Genomic DNA, 18,241 nt, shown 5'->3' with positions numbered 1-18,241 from the left:
GGAGAAGTTCCGTTTCTGTCGGCGTTTTATCCAGTGTTTCCATCCAAGTTTCCCTCCTCTGATGTATGAGACAGCCCGCTCTCTAGACTGGTGGCCCTCATACATCTTCATCGGACCACAAGTTTATCTTTAAGTTAGAACTTCAAATTATTTATTGTTATTTTCATATCTGTATTCTGAAACTGCACCCAAATGAATCTTGCATATTCTAGTCTGCTAAAATTTGGAAACCTCTAAGTACTTACTTCCTCTAATACATTTCCTTTTCTCTCATCTTTCTGTATTCCTTTCTCTCATCTTTCTGTATGTGCTGTGCTGTGTTCAGTCGTGTTTGACTCTTTGCGACCCTATGGGCTGTAGCCCACCAGGCTCCTCTGTCCATGGGATTCTCCAGACAAGAATACTGGAGTGGGTTGCCATGCCCTCCTCCAGAGGATCTTCCCAACCCAGGGATCGAACCCAGGTCTCCTCCATTAGAGGCTGATTCGTTACCGTCTGAGCTGGACATAAAATAATAAACATTCACACTTAGAGTAGTTGTTACTCTAAGGTATTTATAACCATCACAGTCGTTAAAAAGTATTCTTCAGGACAAGCCAAGTTTTTTTTTTGGCTAATTCTAGATGTTATTGCTCATAACATTTATCATCATTAAGCCAATGATTATCAATATTATCTTTTAAAGTGTAACTCCAGGATTTAAAGTACTCTTTGGAAAAATCTGACGCTTCGTTTTGAAATTCTTTCTAGAAATGTAGAAGAATTACAGCTGAAACTCACCAAGGCTAATGAAAACACAAGCCTTCTGCAGAAAAGTATCGGGGAAGTAACTCTCAAAGCCGAACAGAGTCAGCAAGAAGCAGCTAAAAAGCATGAGGAAGAAAAGAAAGAACTCCTGAGAAGACTATCAGACCTGGTAAGGAGAGAGGGAGCCAGTGGGACTGGTGGCCAGCAGGGGCAGAGAGGGTGGCTGGCAGGACAGCTGTGGCCAGGTGACTTCCTTCTGACATGGGGTATCTGCAGGAAAAGAAGATGGAAATGAGCCGCAACGAGTGTCAAGATCTGAAAGCCAGGTACGAGGAAGCCAGTTCCGAGAGCAGAGCCAAGCACGAAGAAGTCCTGCAGAACCTCCACAAGCTGCTCCGGGACACAGAGGAGCGGCTGAAGGCCACACAGGAGGAAAACCGCGAGCTGCTGCAGAAGCTGGAGGAGCTGGGGAAGCAAGCCGAAAGAGCCAGAGTATGTGGTGGGGAGGACCGTGTGCCCCAGTATAGTGAGCTTTGCGTCCCGCGTCAAGGTTGTAAGGGTGCTTAGAAAGCAGCAGTGCGTGGAATGGGTTCGGTGGCCTTCAGAGCGCATGGCAGGAAGGTGAATGACGTCTCCTGTGGCTTCAAGTGTTTTGTACCAGCCTCTCTCCCTTCTCAGGGTTGGTGGTGGCTACAGGTCTTTCTTTCCACCCTGAATGGACTGTGTAGCCATCACCCCCTATGCTGCTTCACAAAGAGCCTTCTGTTGCCTGAGCTCTGTCCACCTGCTTGTAATAGCTCTGTCGCGGAAAAGCATGTCCCTCTAGTCTTGGCCGTCTTGCTGCCACCTTGCACCAGGGTTAGGAGAGACATCGTGCAGAAAAGCAAGAGACAGAGGCCACGCGTGAGGCAGGTGGGCAGGGAATGGAGCCTGGTCAGAAGAGCAGAGGAAAAAGAAGGGAGACCTCTGGAGAAGGTTTTCGTATGTCCCCAGGAAGGCAGTGAAAGCTTATTAACAGGGAAGTTGGATTGAAGGGCTGTGAGAAAACATCCTACTACTGAATAGAGTAGAACTCGATACATTGAATTTTATTTTATGGTGTCAGGATCGTGTCAGGGTCCCAATATGTTTTCTGACCCACTTATTGCTATTTAAATTGCTCACAGAAAAGTAAAGTATTGTCTTTAATTGTTTTTAATGTGTCAGAGAAATGTTCATATACATGTAGGAGTTGAGTAGAATAAAATACAGAAGAATATATGTAGGACTTAAAACAGATCCCTGATACTGGGAATGACTGGGGGCAGAAGGAGAAGGGGGTGACAGAGGATGAGATGGTTGGATGGCATCACCAACTCAATGGACATGAGTTTGAGCAAGCTCCAGGAGATAATGAAGGACAGGGAAGCCTGGTGTGCTACAGTTCATGGGGTCACCAAGAGTCAGACATGACTCAGCGACTGAACAACAAAACAGATCCCTTTTAAATTAAATGGAATACATCATAATATACGTCATGTGTGAAAGTGAAAGGTGCTCATTCATGTCTGATTCTTTTCAACCCCATGGTCTATACAGTCCATGGAATTCTCCAGGCCAGAATACTGGAGTGGGTAGCCTTTCCCTTCTCCAGGGGATCTTCTCAACATAGAGATCGAACCCAGGTCTCCTGCATTGCAGGCAGATTGTTTACCAGCTGAGCTACCAGGGAAGCTACATGCTGCCCATCAAGGCTTTCTCTTTTCCCTGTGAAATATCTCCAGTTTTATGAAACATTTATTACCAGATATAATTTCCAGAATTTTGGACTTTGAGGCTCCCTTTATCTTGGTAGACACCAGTTTTCTAATGTATCCCTTAAAATGCTGCAGCCTGACCAAACCACAGCATTCTAGAGGTTTGTGTAAAGCCCCATTAATTTTGTTTGCTGTTGTTTTCGTAAGGATCATTTGGTTAAAATGCCAGAATTGTTTCCCTTCCAAAGTAGTCTGGATATCATATTTTTGTGAACCTCAGTGTTTGTCAGCAGACACTTTTGAGAGCTGATGAAACCTTCAGATGTTTTCCCCAGGAAAACTGATTTACACACTTAACCAGTTTTGGGTGAAATCTCAAGAAGTTCATGGAGCCCGCGATGCTCCCGTGTTCCCTAGTTTAATAGCCAGTGAACTATGCCATGCCATCCAGTACAGTAGGCACTGGACGCATGTGGCCATTTAAATATAAACTAGTTCAAGTTATAAATTCCCCTTCTCAGTCACACGTGCCACACATGTGGCTAGTGGCTACCACAATGGACAGTGCAGATCAAATCCTTTTACATCATGGCAGAAAGTTCTGGACAGCACTGGTAGAGACACTGTGGTCAATTTATTTTATAAACCAATACATTTTTTTAAAAGCCCATTTATTTTGGTCATCAAAGCCTAGCAAATTGGTCTGCATTTTTATAAGTTACATGTAACATTGGGACTAAATCAGTCTCAGGCCAGGTTCTTTAGTAAGTAAGGGTCTGTAAGTTAGTTTGAAAGGCAACAGTTTATAACACCTCCTCCCTCTTCCCTTTTTTGGTTAAAATATACTCACTGTTTGTAGTTCTTTGGATTGTGTTTTTAAAAATTCTTCTATGAATCCCTCCTACGATAGAAATTACTGGATAATTGGGAACGGCAGGGAAAGAATCCCATGCCCTGATGTCAAACTACTGTTTGTATCTTCTAGTTAACTGTCAAGAGTACTTCAGAGGTTGTTTCAAAGATGAACCAATAGAGTTATCAGCGTTTGGCAAAGCTACAGTTGCTTTGCATTATCCTTTTATGGGCTCTGTTCATCTAGTTTCTTTCCCCTGTAATCCAGGTAGTTTCTATGACATTTATCATAAACTTTTTTTTAACTTCGATGACTTAGGTTATGTTAAGTTATTTGGGCTTGCTTTTGTCTGCTTGATTTCATTTTGTTTCCATTCTTTCCATCTTTTGTCTCTGTAGTCGCTAACTTACTTATTAACATCAGCCAAAAGAGAAATTGAACTAATGTCAGAAGAGCTGAGGGGTCTGAAATCAGAGAAGCAGCTTCTTACCCAGGAGGGGAATGCTTTAAAGTTAGAAAAAGGTTCACTTCTGTCTAAACTTGTAGAGCTGGAGGCCAAAATAACTTTACTTCAGGAGGACCAACAGAAGCTCTGGTCAGTAAATGAAACTCTTAATTTAGAAAAGGAGAAAGTCTGGGAAGAAAAGCAAGATACTGAAAAGCTTTATCAGCAAGAACAACTCGATAAAGCAGCTTTGGCTGTGGAGAGAGAGAAATTACTGAAAGAGATCGATATCGCGCAGGAGGAACTCTTGAAGATAAATACAGAAAACGAGTCTTTGCAGGCTTCCGAAGCAAGCTTGCAGGCACTCACAGCGGAACTGCAGTTCAACAAAGATATTCTAATGGCCGAGTCTCAGAAGTATCGGGAAGAAAAAGACCGCCTGGAGAATCGTATCAAGAAGCTGGTCACTGAAAACCTCGCATTGGCTAAAGATAAAGATGAAATTATTCAGAAGCTTCAGAGCTCCTACGAGGAGTTGGTCAAAGATCAGAAGAGCTTGGTGCAGGAGATCGAGGATCTCACAATAGAGAAAAAGTCAACTTTGGAGAAACAGTCAGGTCTTGACAACATGTGTATAGCTATAAAGGTCGAAAGAGATCATCTTCTTCAGAGCTGCAAAGACCTGCAGTTTGATAAGGACATGCTGCTTCAAGATCAGGAAAAGCTGAACACCAGTCTGGAGACTGCCCGCCAGGTTAAACATCTGCTTAGCACGGAAGCCGGTGAGCTCCGCACACAGCTGGAGGAGGCCAGCAAGGCCCTGAGGAAGGCTGAGCTGGAGATTCTGCAACTGCAGGCCACGAACACGAGCCTCACAAACCTGATGGAAGAAATTAAGACCAGCCGGGAGATCACAGACTCCGAGTGCATTCAGCTTCTGCACGAGAAAGAGACCTTAACCTCATCCGAGAGAAGGCTCTTGACTGAAAAAGAAGAACTGCTGAATGAAAATAGGCTCATCTCGGAAAAACTCAGCAAATACTCAGAAGAGTCCGCCCACATCGAGATGAACCTGAATGAGAAGATCACGTACCTCACTTCTGAGAAGGAGCTGGTTTGTCAGAAAATCACCAAGCTCAAAAAGCAGCAGGATAACCTCTTGAAAGAAAAATCGGTACTGGAGATACAGAATGGGGATTTACTGGTAGAAAGAGAGAACTCCAAGAAGGCCATGGAAGACCTTAAAAAGAAATATGATCAAGAGTCAGCCAACAGAAGAATCATTGTGCACGAGAAGATGAAACTGCTCAGCAATCTCGAGGCTCTGAAGAAAGAACTTCAAGAGAGAGAAAAGGAAAACCAGGCGCTCACGGCCACCAAGTGCGATCTCTCGCTGATGCTAAAAGAAGCCCAAAACGCCAAAAAGATGCTAGAAAAAGAACACACTGACGTACTGCAAGCCAAGGAGAGTTTAAATGCTGAACTCAAGGCCTGCTGTTCTGAAAAGAACATCTTGTTAAGGGACGGGTTGAATCTGCAAGAAGAATGTCAGAAGTTAAACGAGAAGATCCACACAATGCAACAGTCCCTGGTGCTGGAGAAAGAAGCCAGGACGCAGGACCAAGAGTCCTCCTTGTACGAGAGCAAGAAGCTCCACGGGAGGGTGGCGCTTCTGGAGCAGGAGGTGGAGAAGCTGAGAGCCTGCACCCAGGAGCTCCAGTCTGAAAACTGCGCGCTCATCCAAGATAAGACCAACTCAGAGCAGAAAGTGGCTGACATCGTCAAGGAGAAGGAACTCCTGAGTGCAGAGACGGCGCGTCTGGCCGCCAACATAGAGACTCTGAAGAGTGACTTTGCTGCCTTGTCCAGGTCCAAGCTGGAACTGCAGGAACTGCACGACTACCTCACCAAGATGCTGGGCGACCTGCAGCTGAGCCACGAGGTAACCCTGGCCGAGCAGGCCAAGGCGACGCAGGACAACAGGGACCTCCTGGCCGAGAAAAGAGAGATGATGCTGGAGAAGGACGAGCTCCTGAAGGAGAAGGAGAAGCTGGCCGAAAGCTACTTCTTCCTCCAGAAAGAGATCAGCCAGCTGGCCAAAACCAACAGCCACATCTCAGCCGAACTCCTGGAGTCTCAAAACGAAAACCGTATTTTGAGGAAAGACAAGAGCAAGCTCACTCTAAAAATCAGAGAGCTCGAGACTCTACAGTCCTTTACGGTAAAGTGGGAGGTTCAGGGATTGGGCCCCTGGCCTTAACCCTGTTCACTAACCCTGTAGTGGCTGAGGGAACGTACCTTCATTTCCAAAGAAGGAAACGCACCCCATTTAATCACTTGGTCAGATATCTCAAGCTGTTTGTCACCACCTGAAAGGGCAAGTGTTTACCAGATGTCTAATTGCTGTCATCTCTCTCCATTAGAAAAGATTGCAAACTGTGAATAAAAAGGATAGATGTTTTTTAATTTAGGGAGAATTTTTCTGAAAAGGCAACCATAGTTCTTAAAGGCTTAAGAACAATGGTAAAATGGTCACATGTTAAAACATAGTATCTTCTGTGTGGCTTTAATTGTTTCATAAATCTTCCCTCCAGTTACTGGGAAGGTATAAAGGCAGAATTCTCACAAACTGAATTAGACCACATGAAATTGTAAGCAAGTGCCTTAAAAGATTTTAATTCACTTCTGTGATTTTTTTTCAATACTATATCAACTAAGGATTTGTTTCCATGTGTATATTATCTTTCTTATTCACAGACATGCTTGTATTCATTGCCTACAGCTTCTCATGGACTTGGTCATTCAGTGCTTCTCATTAAACACTTGAGCCTTAAATACTGTAACCGCCCAAATAATTTCCATTTTTATTTGAAAAGTTCCCAACCAAAATTCCAAGTGATTTCAAAAGCCCCAAATTTGAGATAGCAAGAAGAATATTTTAAACTTCTAACAGTAAATATGATTAAGAGGAAATTTGGCCACAGAAGGATGTAAACCTTTCTTATCAGTGAACATTTCTCTCAAACATAAGTCAGAGTGATGAACACCATTGTCAGTGGAACTCAGAACTTAGAAGGCGTAGGTTTATAGGGATCTGAAAATATGTAAATTGCACATTTCAGTTTGGCGTGTTGAAAAATGGCACAGAAAGTGTCTATAACTTTGTGCTGCTTGTTCGTCTTGGTCTGTCTGTCTTGGCATGGGGTTGGTTACCAGCTCGCCGTCTCTGTGTGATTCCCTTCACCACACAGATCCTGAGCCTCGTGGCCTGAGTGTTAGTCACCCCCTCCCAGGTTGATAAGGGGTGCCCTCATTTCTCACACTGCTTTCTCACACTTAGGCCGCTCAAACCACTGAAGATACCATGCAGATAATGGAACAGATGACCAAAGAGAAGACCGAAACTCTAGCCTCCTTGGAAGATTCCAAGCAAACAAATGAAAAACTGCAGAATGAAGTAATCAGATTTAAATGGCTTTTTGTACAAAGGACAGCCTATCGACTTCATGGAATTCTTGATGACTAACTCAGGATGGTTTATTTACTTATTTTTTTTTTGAAGTGTGGCCTTACACAGGTTTGATCTATGTTAGTGGAGTTGCATGTACACCAGAATGATGATCTTATGAAATAAAGTGTATTACTTCATTACCTATTTAGTAGGATCAACCTTTAAAAAAGGAGGGGAAAACCCTGGTAGTGTGGGTTTCTGTGATAGTTGTTCACTGACACAACTACTGAGAGGAGATACCAATGGCATTCTTTAGCTTTTGTGTTTTTTATCTTAAATCACGTGCATTTTTTTTTTTTTCTCCCAACTGCCTTCCAACTTTGAGCTACCGAATTCCATCCCTCAGCCCTGAGTTTGACATAGGCCTTTTTCTTGGCCTATTTCAGTACTGCCTGCCTTATATCTCATTTTGAATCAGTCACTTCTGGGTCTCAGACAGATTTGTGGTGTCAGGGTAATTTTGATTCTGTCCAAAAGTAGCATTTCTCATCCTTGCACCTCTCTTTTGATTCCCGCCCGCCCCGCTCCCCACACCCCATACCAGCCCTTTCTTTCTTTGGAAAGCTGTTACGTAAATCCAAAGCAGATTGCTTCGCCGAAATAGTTATGTGAAGTTCTATAGAACTTCAGAGGCTTTTTAAAGTGACAGTCAGGTGAGATGTTGAGAAGTTAAGCTGGGGAAGATCCAGACAGGCACGCTGAATCGCAGTCGTAAAGATCAGGCCTCCTCATGACAGCAGAGCAAGGACTGAAATCCATAAGGGCATAAACACTTTGAAATAATTAGAAGGGAAATAAAGCTTGACGTAGAAAAGAGTGCATTTATGATTGAGTTGACAGTCCTAAGAGAACAAGACTTAAGCTGAAGACATAAAAGCATTAAAAATTATAGATGGTAATCGATTGGAAGCTAAAGTAAATAAGATTTTAAGGAATGTCCCTAACCTTTGAAGGTAGATTGAGGGAGAATCCTGTGTTTCCATAACTTACCCCTTGGTGTCTCGTTACAGCCAGAATACAGACTGGATGAATCATTTTCTGGTCCCACTGAACATTCCCTGAATCTGGAATGTTAGGGAGCATTAAAAGGAAGACGGTGGTGTTAAAATTCGCAGGCACTCTGCAGGGCTCCTGATTCCCAGGGCTCCTGACTGGTAGCATGTGGTAGGACAGAACGACCTCTGGCTGAAGGAGATAACTATGCGAGTCCTAGAAAGCCAGCTTGGCACCAGGAGCACACATTGTATGATGGGTCACCCATGACAGCCCCCCGTCCCTGGGGGCTGCGTGCCTGGAACTCCAGCCACCTGCCAGAGCCGGAGGTTGGTCATGTCCCCACTAATTCCAGTAATGTGTCCACTTTTCCCACCAGAGGCCAGGGCATAGGCTGGCCACATCCCACGTGGGCAGGTGATGGGACTGAATGTGAGTAAGTGCTTTTCAGTCTCGCTATGTGGCCTTTCCCTTTCCAGACTGAAGCTCAGGTGAATAATTAAATCTTTCCCATCTACAAATATCCCAGGAATTTTCATAATGAGGATTATTATATAACTTTAAATTTGGCACTGACATCAAAAAATATCATATCCTAAATTACTAGTCTTGTGGGAAGAAAGGGATGTGTTTTCATTACAAAGAATCAGTCCTTGATGTCATGCCTTTGCAATTTATTTCTAATGTTTTTATTTTCTAATGCATGTTTTTTTTCCCCCATTTATTTTTATTAGTTGGAGGCTAATTACTTTACAATATTGTAGTGGTTTCTGTTATACATTGACATGAATCAGCCATGGATTTACATGTATTCCCCATCCCGATCCCCCCTCCCACCTCCCTCTCCACCCGATTCCTCTGGGTCTTCCCAGTGCACCAGGCCCGAGCACTTGTCTCATGCTTCCAGCCTGGGCTGGTGATCTGTTTCACCCTAGATAATATACGTGTTTCGATGCTGTTCTCTCAAAACATCCCACCCTCGCCTTCTCCCAGAGTCCAAAATTCTGTTCTGTACATCTGTGTCTCTTTTTCTGTTTTGCATATAGGGTTATTGTTACCATCTTTCTAAATTCCATATATATGTGTTAGTATACTGTATTGGTCTTTATCTTTCTGGCTTACTTCACTCTGTATAATGAGCTCCAGTTTCATCCTGTGGTACATATACACCATGGAATATTACTCAGCCATTAAAAAGAATTCATTTGAATCAGTTGAGATGGATGAATCAGTTGAGATGGATGAATCTAATGCATGTTTTAAGATGCATCGTACATGAATAGCAAGCTCAGTGATAAATTTTGGGAATTGTATAAAAGTGAAAGAGACCCTATGTTGCAATTTAGTTTGACCTTTTGGCCAGGTGTACAGGGAATGTCTGACTTAACCTGTGCGGGAGGTTGGAGTTTATAATAGACTTGATCATTTGTAATCTCTTCACTTGGTGATCTTTTTGTTTTTTTGCAAAGGATTTTAATTTCACCTGTCTAATGCATGTTTTCATGAATGATTTGTCTATCCACTCATGTGATTGGAAAATGAAATAATTTCATTAGGTTTTTTTCTCTTGATCTTTAAGTTGGATACACTTAAAGAAAACAACTTGAAAAATGTGGAAGAGCTGAACAAATCAAAAGAGCTTCTGACGGTAGAGAACCAAAAAATAGAAGAATTCAAGAAAGAAATGTAAGTTTACCTGTTATGAAAGAAATTATGAAACTTATTTAAAATTGCAAAAGTAGAAACAGTGCTAATTACTTTTTTCAAGTACTTGACAAATGTATATAAAGTCAAAGTAATAATCTCCATCCTGCCCCTGCTAAATGCCATTGCAGACCTTGAGAATTCACCCCTATAACCACTGTGAAGTTGGAACTATAGCTCAGTTACAGGGTCAAAATGAAATATGTGCTGGCTGGTGAGTTATAACACTTCGAATTCAAATGTGACTTGATAAAACCCTTTGCAAATAACAAGGGGAATTAGAGCTTTTTCAAGTTGTATGTTTATATATATGTGGAATCTAGAATAATGGTAGATGAACCTATTTGCAAGGGCAGGAACAGAGACAGAACGGACACATGGACACAGAGGGAAGGGGAGGGTGGGACAAATTGGGAGATTGGGACTGACTTACATACACTCCCATGTGTAAAACAGATAGCCTAGCGGGAAGCTGCTGTATAGACAGGGAGCTCAGCTTGGTGCTCTGTGGTGGCCTAGAAGGGTGGGATGGGGGTGGGGTGGGACGGACGCTCAAAAGGAAGGGATATATGTATAAATCATATATATATGATTCACGTTGTACAGCAGAAACTAATACAACATTATAAAGCAACTATACCCCAATAATAACATTTAAAAAAATAGTATGCTTACGTGGTAGCTAATCTCAACATTAGGAAACATCAGACCCTCTATTAATTAATCCCTTAAAACTCTTTCAGTAGGGGGTGGGGGAAAGCATGTACTTTGAAGATTATCAAATAGTTTTTATTTTAAGAGTAATCTAATCTTCTGGCTGGACATTAAATAAGCAGAACTTTGAAAGCCTCTTTCTAATCCAAGTTCAGTCTGCTGCCTATATTTTAGGCAGACAGGCTGTCCATGTTTCCTTTGTCAATACCGCCTTTCGAGTTTGGTTCTCATAACTGCTGCAGATGGTTATTTATCTGGCGCGGTAAGTGATAGTTACAGAGTAGATTTCATTTTGCTTATCTGTTCTGAGAACTGCTCTGTATCAACTCTGTGAACCGAACATTTAAAGCCAATTAATCTGGTGAACATTTGAGTAAGCCCTTCTGCTAGGTACAGTTGAGCTAGGAAGGATCCAAAAATGAATTGTATGTGGACTCTGCCCTTCAAGGGTTTGTATTATTTATTTCCAGTTCTGATCAAACAAATAGATGAGATTCAAATAGAAACAAAAGTGTCATTTCCAAAACCAAGTTGCCATCCTCAGTACTATCTGTTGATCAAGCTTGGGTTAAATTAGTATATTATCTCTAGTTCTTCTGAGTTCCTAAAGTCCTCCTAGAAGTGGTCTTCTCAGGGCTACTTACCTGAGGAGATGGACAGCTCACAACGCTGACAATGGATCCTTTCGTCAGTCTTAGTTTTAGTGATATTTCTCTAAAAGGTATTTAAACAGCTCCCAACAGTTCCATTTACACCTATGTATATGTGTAGAGTTGTGGTGGTGGCCAGTGGGAGAGGCTTGACTCTCCTGGTCTGCTAAGGCTAAACAGCACAAATGGAAACAACTGTTGATTTTCCTATGATGGGGAAAAACATTCAAAGCTGTTCAGAGAGGGGAGGTTCAGCTACAGTTAAGGATCTCCCCCCACCCCGTGACACAGTAGCTCTGCCGGCCTGAGGGTCTGGAGCACTACATTGACTTCAGTTCATTTATGTCACACAGGCAGCTGGTGAGGGAGGATCTGAGTGTCAGGAGAAGATTCCCTCACCAACCTCCCTCTGCCATAATCCCACCTCTGAGCTCCCTGGGCCGTACTAGGTAATGGAGGGGCAGGGCCAGAGCGGACGTATCACAGAGAGCCTCGGGGAGTAAGATAAAATTCCGCTGTCCTGCAGCACCACGCAGGAGCCTCCCGTAAGGGTCGTCACACTGGCCTAGGGTTTATATGTCCCCGTCCTCACTCAAGTCTTTCCGTTCTGTCTCCACCCCTAGTCAGCATGGGGTGGTCTCACTTCTGCCAAGAGAAAAGCTCACTGTGTGTGCCCTTCTTTGAAAGACCCGTTGAATAACAAAACCTGAGCCCTGTACCTGTAGACCCATGGGAGCAAAACCCATGAGCCGTACTGCCGCCCACCTCACCTGGGCCTGCCTTCCTCCCGGGGGCTGGGTTCCCACGTCTCCCTTCCCCGAGGGGAGAAGTTCACGTGAGGAGGGGCTGCTACTGATAGTCTGCCGTTTTTCCTGGCTCACCAGGGCTACGAGAACCTTGCCTCGTGTCAGTAGCTTGGCACAGCATGGCCAGGACTCAGAGCAGGACACAGGGGCAGCGGGAGACACAGCGGTGATGTTCGTGAGAAACCGCGGGAGGGAGGTGTGAGGAGTGGGTTGAAAGCGCCCCCCCCAACACACCCCCAGTGACTCATTGTTCCCTGCCTGAGACTTGGCCACATTTCAGGGACCAGCTGATATAAATGTACTGTGTCATGAGGACAGTGCTGCTCAGAAAGAGACCAGCAGTCATTTTACTGTGCTCTGAGCTGGAGAAGGAGCAGCTGTTTGTGTTTTGTGACCACATACCCGGGCTCTTCACGGCCACTGGAGCTTTTCAGGTGTTTCTCTTTACCTGCCAGGACTGGAGATCCTGGAGGAAAAGGGACGTCTCTGCAAACCCAGGAGTTCTAATGGGAATCAGCCGTAAGAATCTTGCCCTTGGCCCTGGAAACTCAGCCGTTGCAACTAAACGTTCCTTTTCCTCTATGCCATTTTCTAAACTGGTTTTAGGAAAACTGTTGATTTTGGCTAGCCAGGTCCTAGTTTAAGTTGGAAAGAGAACAAAATTGTCTATCTCTGGTGTGTAGCTTTTGACTCTGAGGGAAAACGATATAAACTATCTAATTTTTGCCTTTAATTACTCACCTGGCTGAGTAGTACAACTGAAATATACTAGGACTTCCCTGGTGGTCCAATGGCTAAGACTAGACCCTCAGTACATGGGGCCCAGGTTCAATTCCTAGTCAAGGAACTAAATCCCACATGCCACAACTAAAACCTGGTATAACCAAATAAATAAATAAATATTTTCAAGAAGTAGAATATGTTTAGCATGGTAATTATTAAATTTATGATAGATTCCTCAGTAGAATGTTTGCAAGTCAATATCAGCAGTGTTTATTTTGTGTCTCAGTTTTAAAACTGTGAGTCTTCTTTTGTTTTGCAAGATATCGTTATATAGTAAAAAAAAAAAAAAAAGTAACTTATAAAATTGTGAGAAATATATTTGTAGGTATTTTCAGAATTATTCCTTAGAGTATGTCCAGGAGTTGGGCTGTTGGAGCCTCCTCCATCTACGAAATGTACATATGTCCTCTGGTCTAAAGGAAAGTTGAAAGGTGTTTCTATATTCAGATCACAACTGAGGTCTGTCTGCCAGTTTTACCTCTAGTTCTCTTGATTCTACAACTTACTTGGGGCAAATCTTTTCACTTCCCTGAGCTTCAATTTTGTCATCTTTAAAATATAAATAATAACATGAGCCTCCTTGGGCTTTGAGGATTAAATGAGAAAATGTACATGAAATCATACTGTAGATTTTAAAACATTGAACATATATCATTTGTATAAATCTTAGGGCATCTTAATATCTCCTGACTCCTTGTTTTAATTTTCCTTACTGGGGGCTCTTAATAGAAACCAAGGTTTTAAAATTTTTTAAAGGATGGAAATCTGTAAGAGAGAAAGAACAGGATCAAGAACTTACCACTGATAGGCCACACAAATGCTGAGACCAAATAGCTCCTAATGAAGGTTGTGACCACTTGGGAATGAAAGGTTTGGCTTATGATGATTTCATCATAAGTAAAATCCTCTAATTTATCAAGAATTGATGGATTTTAGCCAGAAGATAAACTTTACTTGTAGTGTGTGTGTGTTGATCCATAATTGAAGTCAAGCCTCCCAGCTTTTGAGTCTGAAATTCCTTCTTAGTTTTTCTTCACTTGCTAAATAAACGTCTCTGTCAAATGCCAAATTTAATGTGCTAAGAGAATTTTCATATCGACATATTCCCCTTTATCTTCACAAGGTCAGCCCCATAGGTATCTTATAGGTACATGGAGAATTAAAAATCAAGAAAACTGCAGGTACCAAGTACTGCCACCCATTAGACAACTCAGGTTAAAAATAGACGTGTTCATGCATCAGCAGATGGAATCATACCCAGATGACTTGATTCAGAATTCAGCCACGTATGACAGCTCACTAAATGGAGTGTGGCCAGCCCAGACTTAAAATTCATAATTGCATCAAAACCACCTTCTATGGTTTAAAACTAAAATCCAACAATCCAATAAACTATTTTGAATATCCACATGTAAAGGATAATTTGGGATGTATATTTTCAGTCAAGCTTAATAATGAGAAGATGTTTAATACATATGTTTACCCTACTAACATTTTATATGCTGATATTCATGATATGTATGGTCAGCAAGCTGTATTTTTATTTGCTTCTTTTAATTACAAGTCAACAGTATGGAAAGAATACAATCAAAATTAAACATTTGTTCTGTAATTAGAAAATTACATTTCCTTTGGGCATTTCACCTTTAGTCATCCTGAAAATATACCCAGATTCACGGCAACACTTGATTCTGACAAATACTAGCAAATGGAACTATCAGCTTTACATTTCTTCCAAAAAAAAAAAAAAAAGATGACAGATTTGTACAGTTAGAGCAGAATACTGTGGCAGCAATGGAAATCACTGTCAACGTAGTGAATTTAATTTTCTAATGGAAACAAAGGGAATACCGGCCATTTCATCTGTCATTTATTTTAGAGAGTAACATTGCTTTTCTGTGTGGGGAGTATTTAGAAGTGGGGTAAGTGTGGGTGGTGAGAGAGTAGATGTAGTGTTGATTAGGTTTGGGAAAAAAATGTAATAATTGCAGGCAGCAGTCCTCCCCCTAAGAGGTTAAAGCCGTTTGGCCCCTCCTGCAGGTACACAATACTGCCTCCTGTTATTACAGATCCTATCAGGCACGTGACCCAGATATATTTTCCCCAGTGCTGTGGAGTTGGTCGTCTCCCACAGTTTCCTTGCCTGTCTTGTTTCTATGGTAACCCCACACTCGCTGTCCTTGCAGAGAATCCCTAAAGCAGGCAGCAGCTCAGAAGTCCCAGCAGCTCTCAGCGCTGCAAGAAGAGAACGTGAAACTTAACGAGGAGCTGGGGAGGAGCAGGGACGAAGTCACCAGTCACCAAAAGGTCAGTGGGCGTCCGTTGGGGTGGGCACCCCTGGCCCTGCCAGGCCCGCATCTGCTGCTGCCTTGGGCAGGGCTCGCAGAGGCCCCTTGGAGACTGTGCTTAATGTGGTCGGGTCATTCCAGTGGGATCTCAAGTCACCTGTGTTTTATGTCCCCTCATTTTCAAGCATGCTACTGTAGCACTTGGGTAGGAGTGAGTTGACAGGTCCTTTAAAAAAAAAAAAAACCACCAGGAACTTGTAAGCAAGGAGAAAATAAGATTTTTATCAGATGATCTTATGGCAGTGCATTTAAATGGAAAGGGACAGTATGTTTTCCCTCCTGCCTTGGTTTCAGTTTTGTTTTTTTCCTCTAAGATTTTTTTTTTTTCTTTCATTAAAATTGATTTTAAGAAGGTTCCAAGAATACAGATTTGGTGTGAAGGTTGGAAGCTGTTTTTAAATAGAACTCTGCTTTTCTTTTAAGTAAAAAACAATGTTTAAACAGCTCCTAAAGGAACTGTGTATACCTGTGCACTGATGCATTGGTTTATGAAATGTGTATTATACCTGGAATGAACTAGAAGCTAACCACAACCCACTTGTTTCCCTATTTAAATTAAAAAGGTTTCTGACAAGTTCATTAAACAGTGAAGCAAAACTGATTTTAGAGAATGCCCTATTCTTTTTTTTTAATTCTTGAATCAAAATGCTAGACTGTTAGCCACATCTGACCTCACAGCAGAAACTCAAAAAAAAAAAAAGACATTTTAAAGAGAATTTTACCATGTGGTCATCATTCTTTGCTTTGCATGTCAAGGGGAAAATTTTTTTCCCCAAGCATACTTTGCAAACATTAATTCTCATTTGGATGGAGTATTCTGGAGTAATTTGTACTGACTGTCCATTGATGTGGCGTCGTTTGTGGTGAAAGCACTCTTTGGAGAGTTGATTTCAGACTTGTAAGTCTTCATTAGAGCTCTCCACAATGACCTTCCTTTGTGGGAGAAATGGCCCATCTCTCCAGACTCCAGGATGACAAGTGACGCTCTTGGTGATGATAGCTCAGACTCAGTGGCTCTTACCTTACTGTGAGACAGGCACAAATGCCTGACAGCCGTCCTCCCTGTCTTCACAGTAGTTCCCTTGAGCCAGCAGTGTCATCACTCCCACGTGTTAAAGAGGAAGCGGAAGCACCAGAAGGTAGTCACGTGCTCAGCCTCATTCAGCCGATAGTGTCAGAGACGTGTGTCAGATTCTGATTTGGGTCAGGGAGAGAATCAGAGTGGGTTGACTTAAACAGGGTCACTGCACCCTGCTTTGGTCAGTATGTGAGAGAGTGGGGTTCATGAAAAACAGAAGTCCTCGGGCTGGACGAGGTTCTCTTCTTCCTGGCTCAAACCAGTGTGTGAAACACTGTGCACCTCTGACATCAGCGAGTCTGTAAGGACTTGAAAGGGAAGGATCTCAACCAAGTGCTGAGTCTGTTTGTCTCCTTTTATCTCATCTCACGGAACATCTTTGGTGGAGAGTGTGGATCCCACCCGTGGGAGGAACACACAGAGGTCAGCTTCTCGTCTTATGTTGTGACCTTGACTAGACCGTTGATTACATTTCTCTTGTCTGTTACTCAGAACTGGCAAGACTTAGGAGTGACGCCTCACGGTTCCTCAGGCAGAGGTTTTCAGGGCTCCTCTCCATCCGCCAGCTCTTCCTCTTTTGCCTTGGGATCCAAATTTACCTTCCTTTTGAAAAGGTTTTGTGACTAAAAATTTGAAACTCGGAGACTTTGAAGAGTGAAGTGAAGATAGCACCTGCAAGAAGCAGCCGGGGCAGTGACTTCCATTTAAACAGGGGGTGGTTTTGTCCTTTGTGTTTTACTCTGGAGAGAGAAGCAGGCGGCTGGGAACCAAACCATGATAGGCTGTGACATGAGAGACTGCTCGTGGTGAATACTGAGGAAGACTGCAGATAACGCTTCACTTGACCTGCGTACGTCTCAAAAGAGTGGAGAGAATCTCCCATTGAAAGTAACTTAGAAGCAACCTTAGGCTAAAGAAGATTGATTCATTCATCAGCTCTTATTACTCTTGCTACATAATCTCCAAGAGTCCAGAGATCTAGACTCCAGCAGTCTACACAAGCTGCTTACTTGTGTAAAATCACAAATTTCCACTTTGTTGCTTGCTATGGTTGAGCCAAACTATCCATCACCTTTGTTTGGAAATATACTACAGAGTTGGGCAGAAACCCTATTTCAGAAAAAGAGCTGGGGCGGGGGGGAGACTTCCCTGGTGGTCAATGATTAAGATTCCATGCTCCCAATGCAGGGGGCCTGGGTTCGATCCCTGGTCAGGGAGCTAGATCCTGCATGCTGCAACTGAGACCTAGCACAGCCAAATAATTTTTTTCTAAAAAAAGAATTTTAATTGTAGTGCTGTAGGAATATCCAGCGTTTCATGCTAAAGTGAAGACAGTAAAGACTGAATGTGGGACAGATAAACACTGACCTGGACCTGAGTTCCTTCCTGTTCCCTTTGCTCAGTGGTGCCACAATTCGCTGACCATGTTTCAATCACTGAGCAGGTTCCTCTGCCATTGTTTCATAGAATCATCATACCTGCAATAGTGAGGTTACATTATAGAAAGGAAGCTGAGGCTCAAACATGAAGCAATCCACCAAGGACACACAGCCAGGCAGCAGAGCAGCCAAGATCAGAACTCATGTCTGACTAACTCGTAAGTCTGTTGGCCTGCTACTATCCTTTGCTGAGAATGAAACTTATTTCTTTGTACTTCAACATTAAGTGTTAAGATTAAAAGAAAAAAGAAAAACCCTCTGAGCTAGGAATGGAGTAGGTGGGGTCAAATAGTACTATAAAAATGTGCTTTCAATCCTACCATTACTTTTTTTTTCTGCCTCAAATACTTATTTTGCTTAGAAAACCCAAGGGATCCCAGAATCCGTTCTGCATCTTAAGGCTCTTGCTGGGAATATTGGCCAAGGGTTTTGAT

At 42.7% G+C, this 18,241-nt stretch overlaps 1 protein-coding gene across 3 annotated transcripts in view; it reads left to right on the top strand.

Annotated features, from left to right (window-relative positions):
* Positions 1–18,241, top strand: part of CLIP1 (CAP-Gly domain containing linker protein 1) — a 115,259-nt gene that overhangs the window by 71,703 nt on the left and 25,315 nt on the right. For 2 of the 3 annotated variants that reach the window (XM_061141989.1, XM_061141988.1), the window contains 5 exons: positions 751–916; positions 1,024–1,239; positions 7,122–7,238; positions 9,865–9,971; positions 15,129–15,249. In XM_061141989.1, coding sequence (XP_060997972.1) covers positions 751–916; positions 1,024–1,239; positions 7,122–7,238; positions 9,865–9,971; positions 15,129–15,249 — 727 coding nt within the window. Of the gene's footprint in view, positions 1–750; positions 917–1,023; positions 1,240–3,734; positions 6,003–7,121; positions 7,239–9,864; positions 9,972–15,128; positions 15,250–18,241 lie in introns of all 3 variants that reach the window. The other variant, XM_061141990.1, reaches the window with a different exon arrangement.

This window comes from Dama dama, chromosome 5 (assembly GCF_033118175.1).
Source record: "Dama dama isolate Ldn47 chromosome 5, ASM3311817v1, whole genome shotgun sequence".
NCBI classification, from domain to species: Eukaryota; Metazoa; Chordata; class Mammalia; order Artiodactyla; family Cervidae; genus Dama; species Dama dama.
This window is presented reverse-complemented; position numbering and strand designations above follow the sequence as displayed.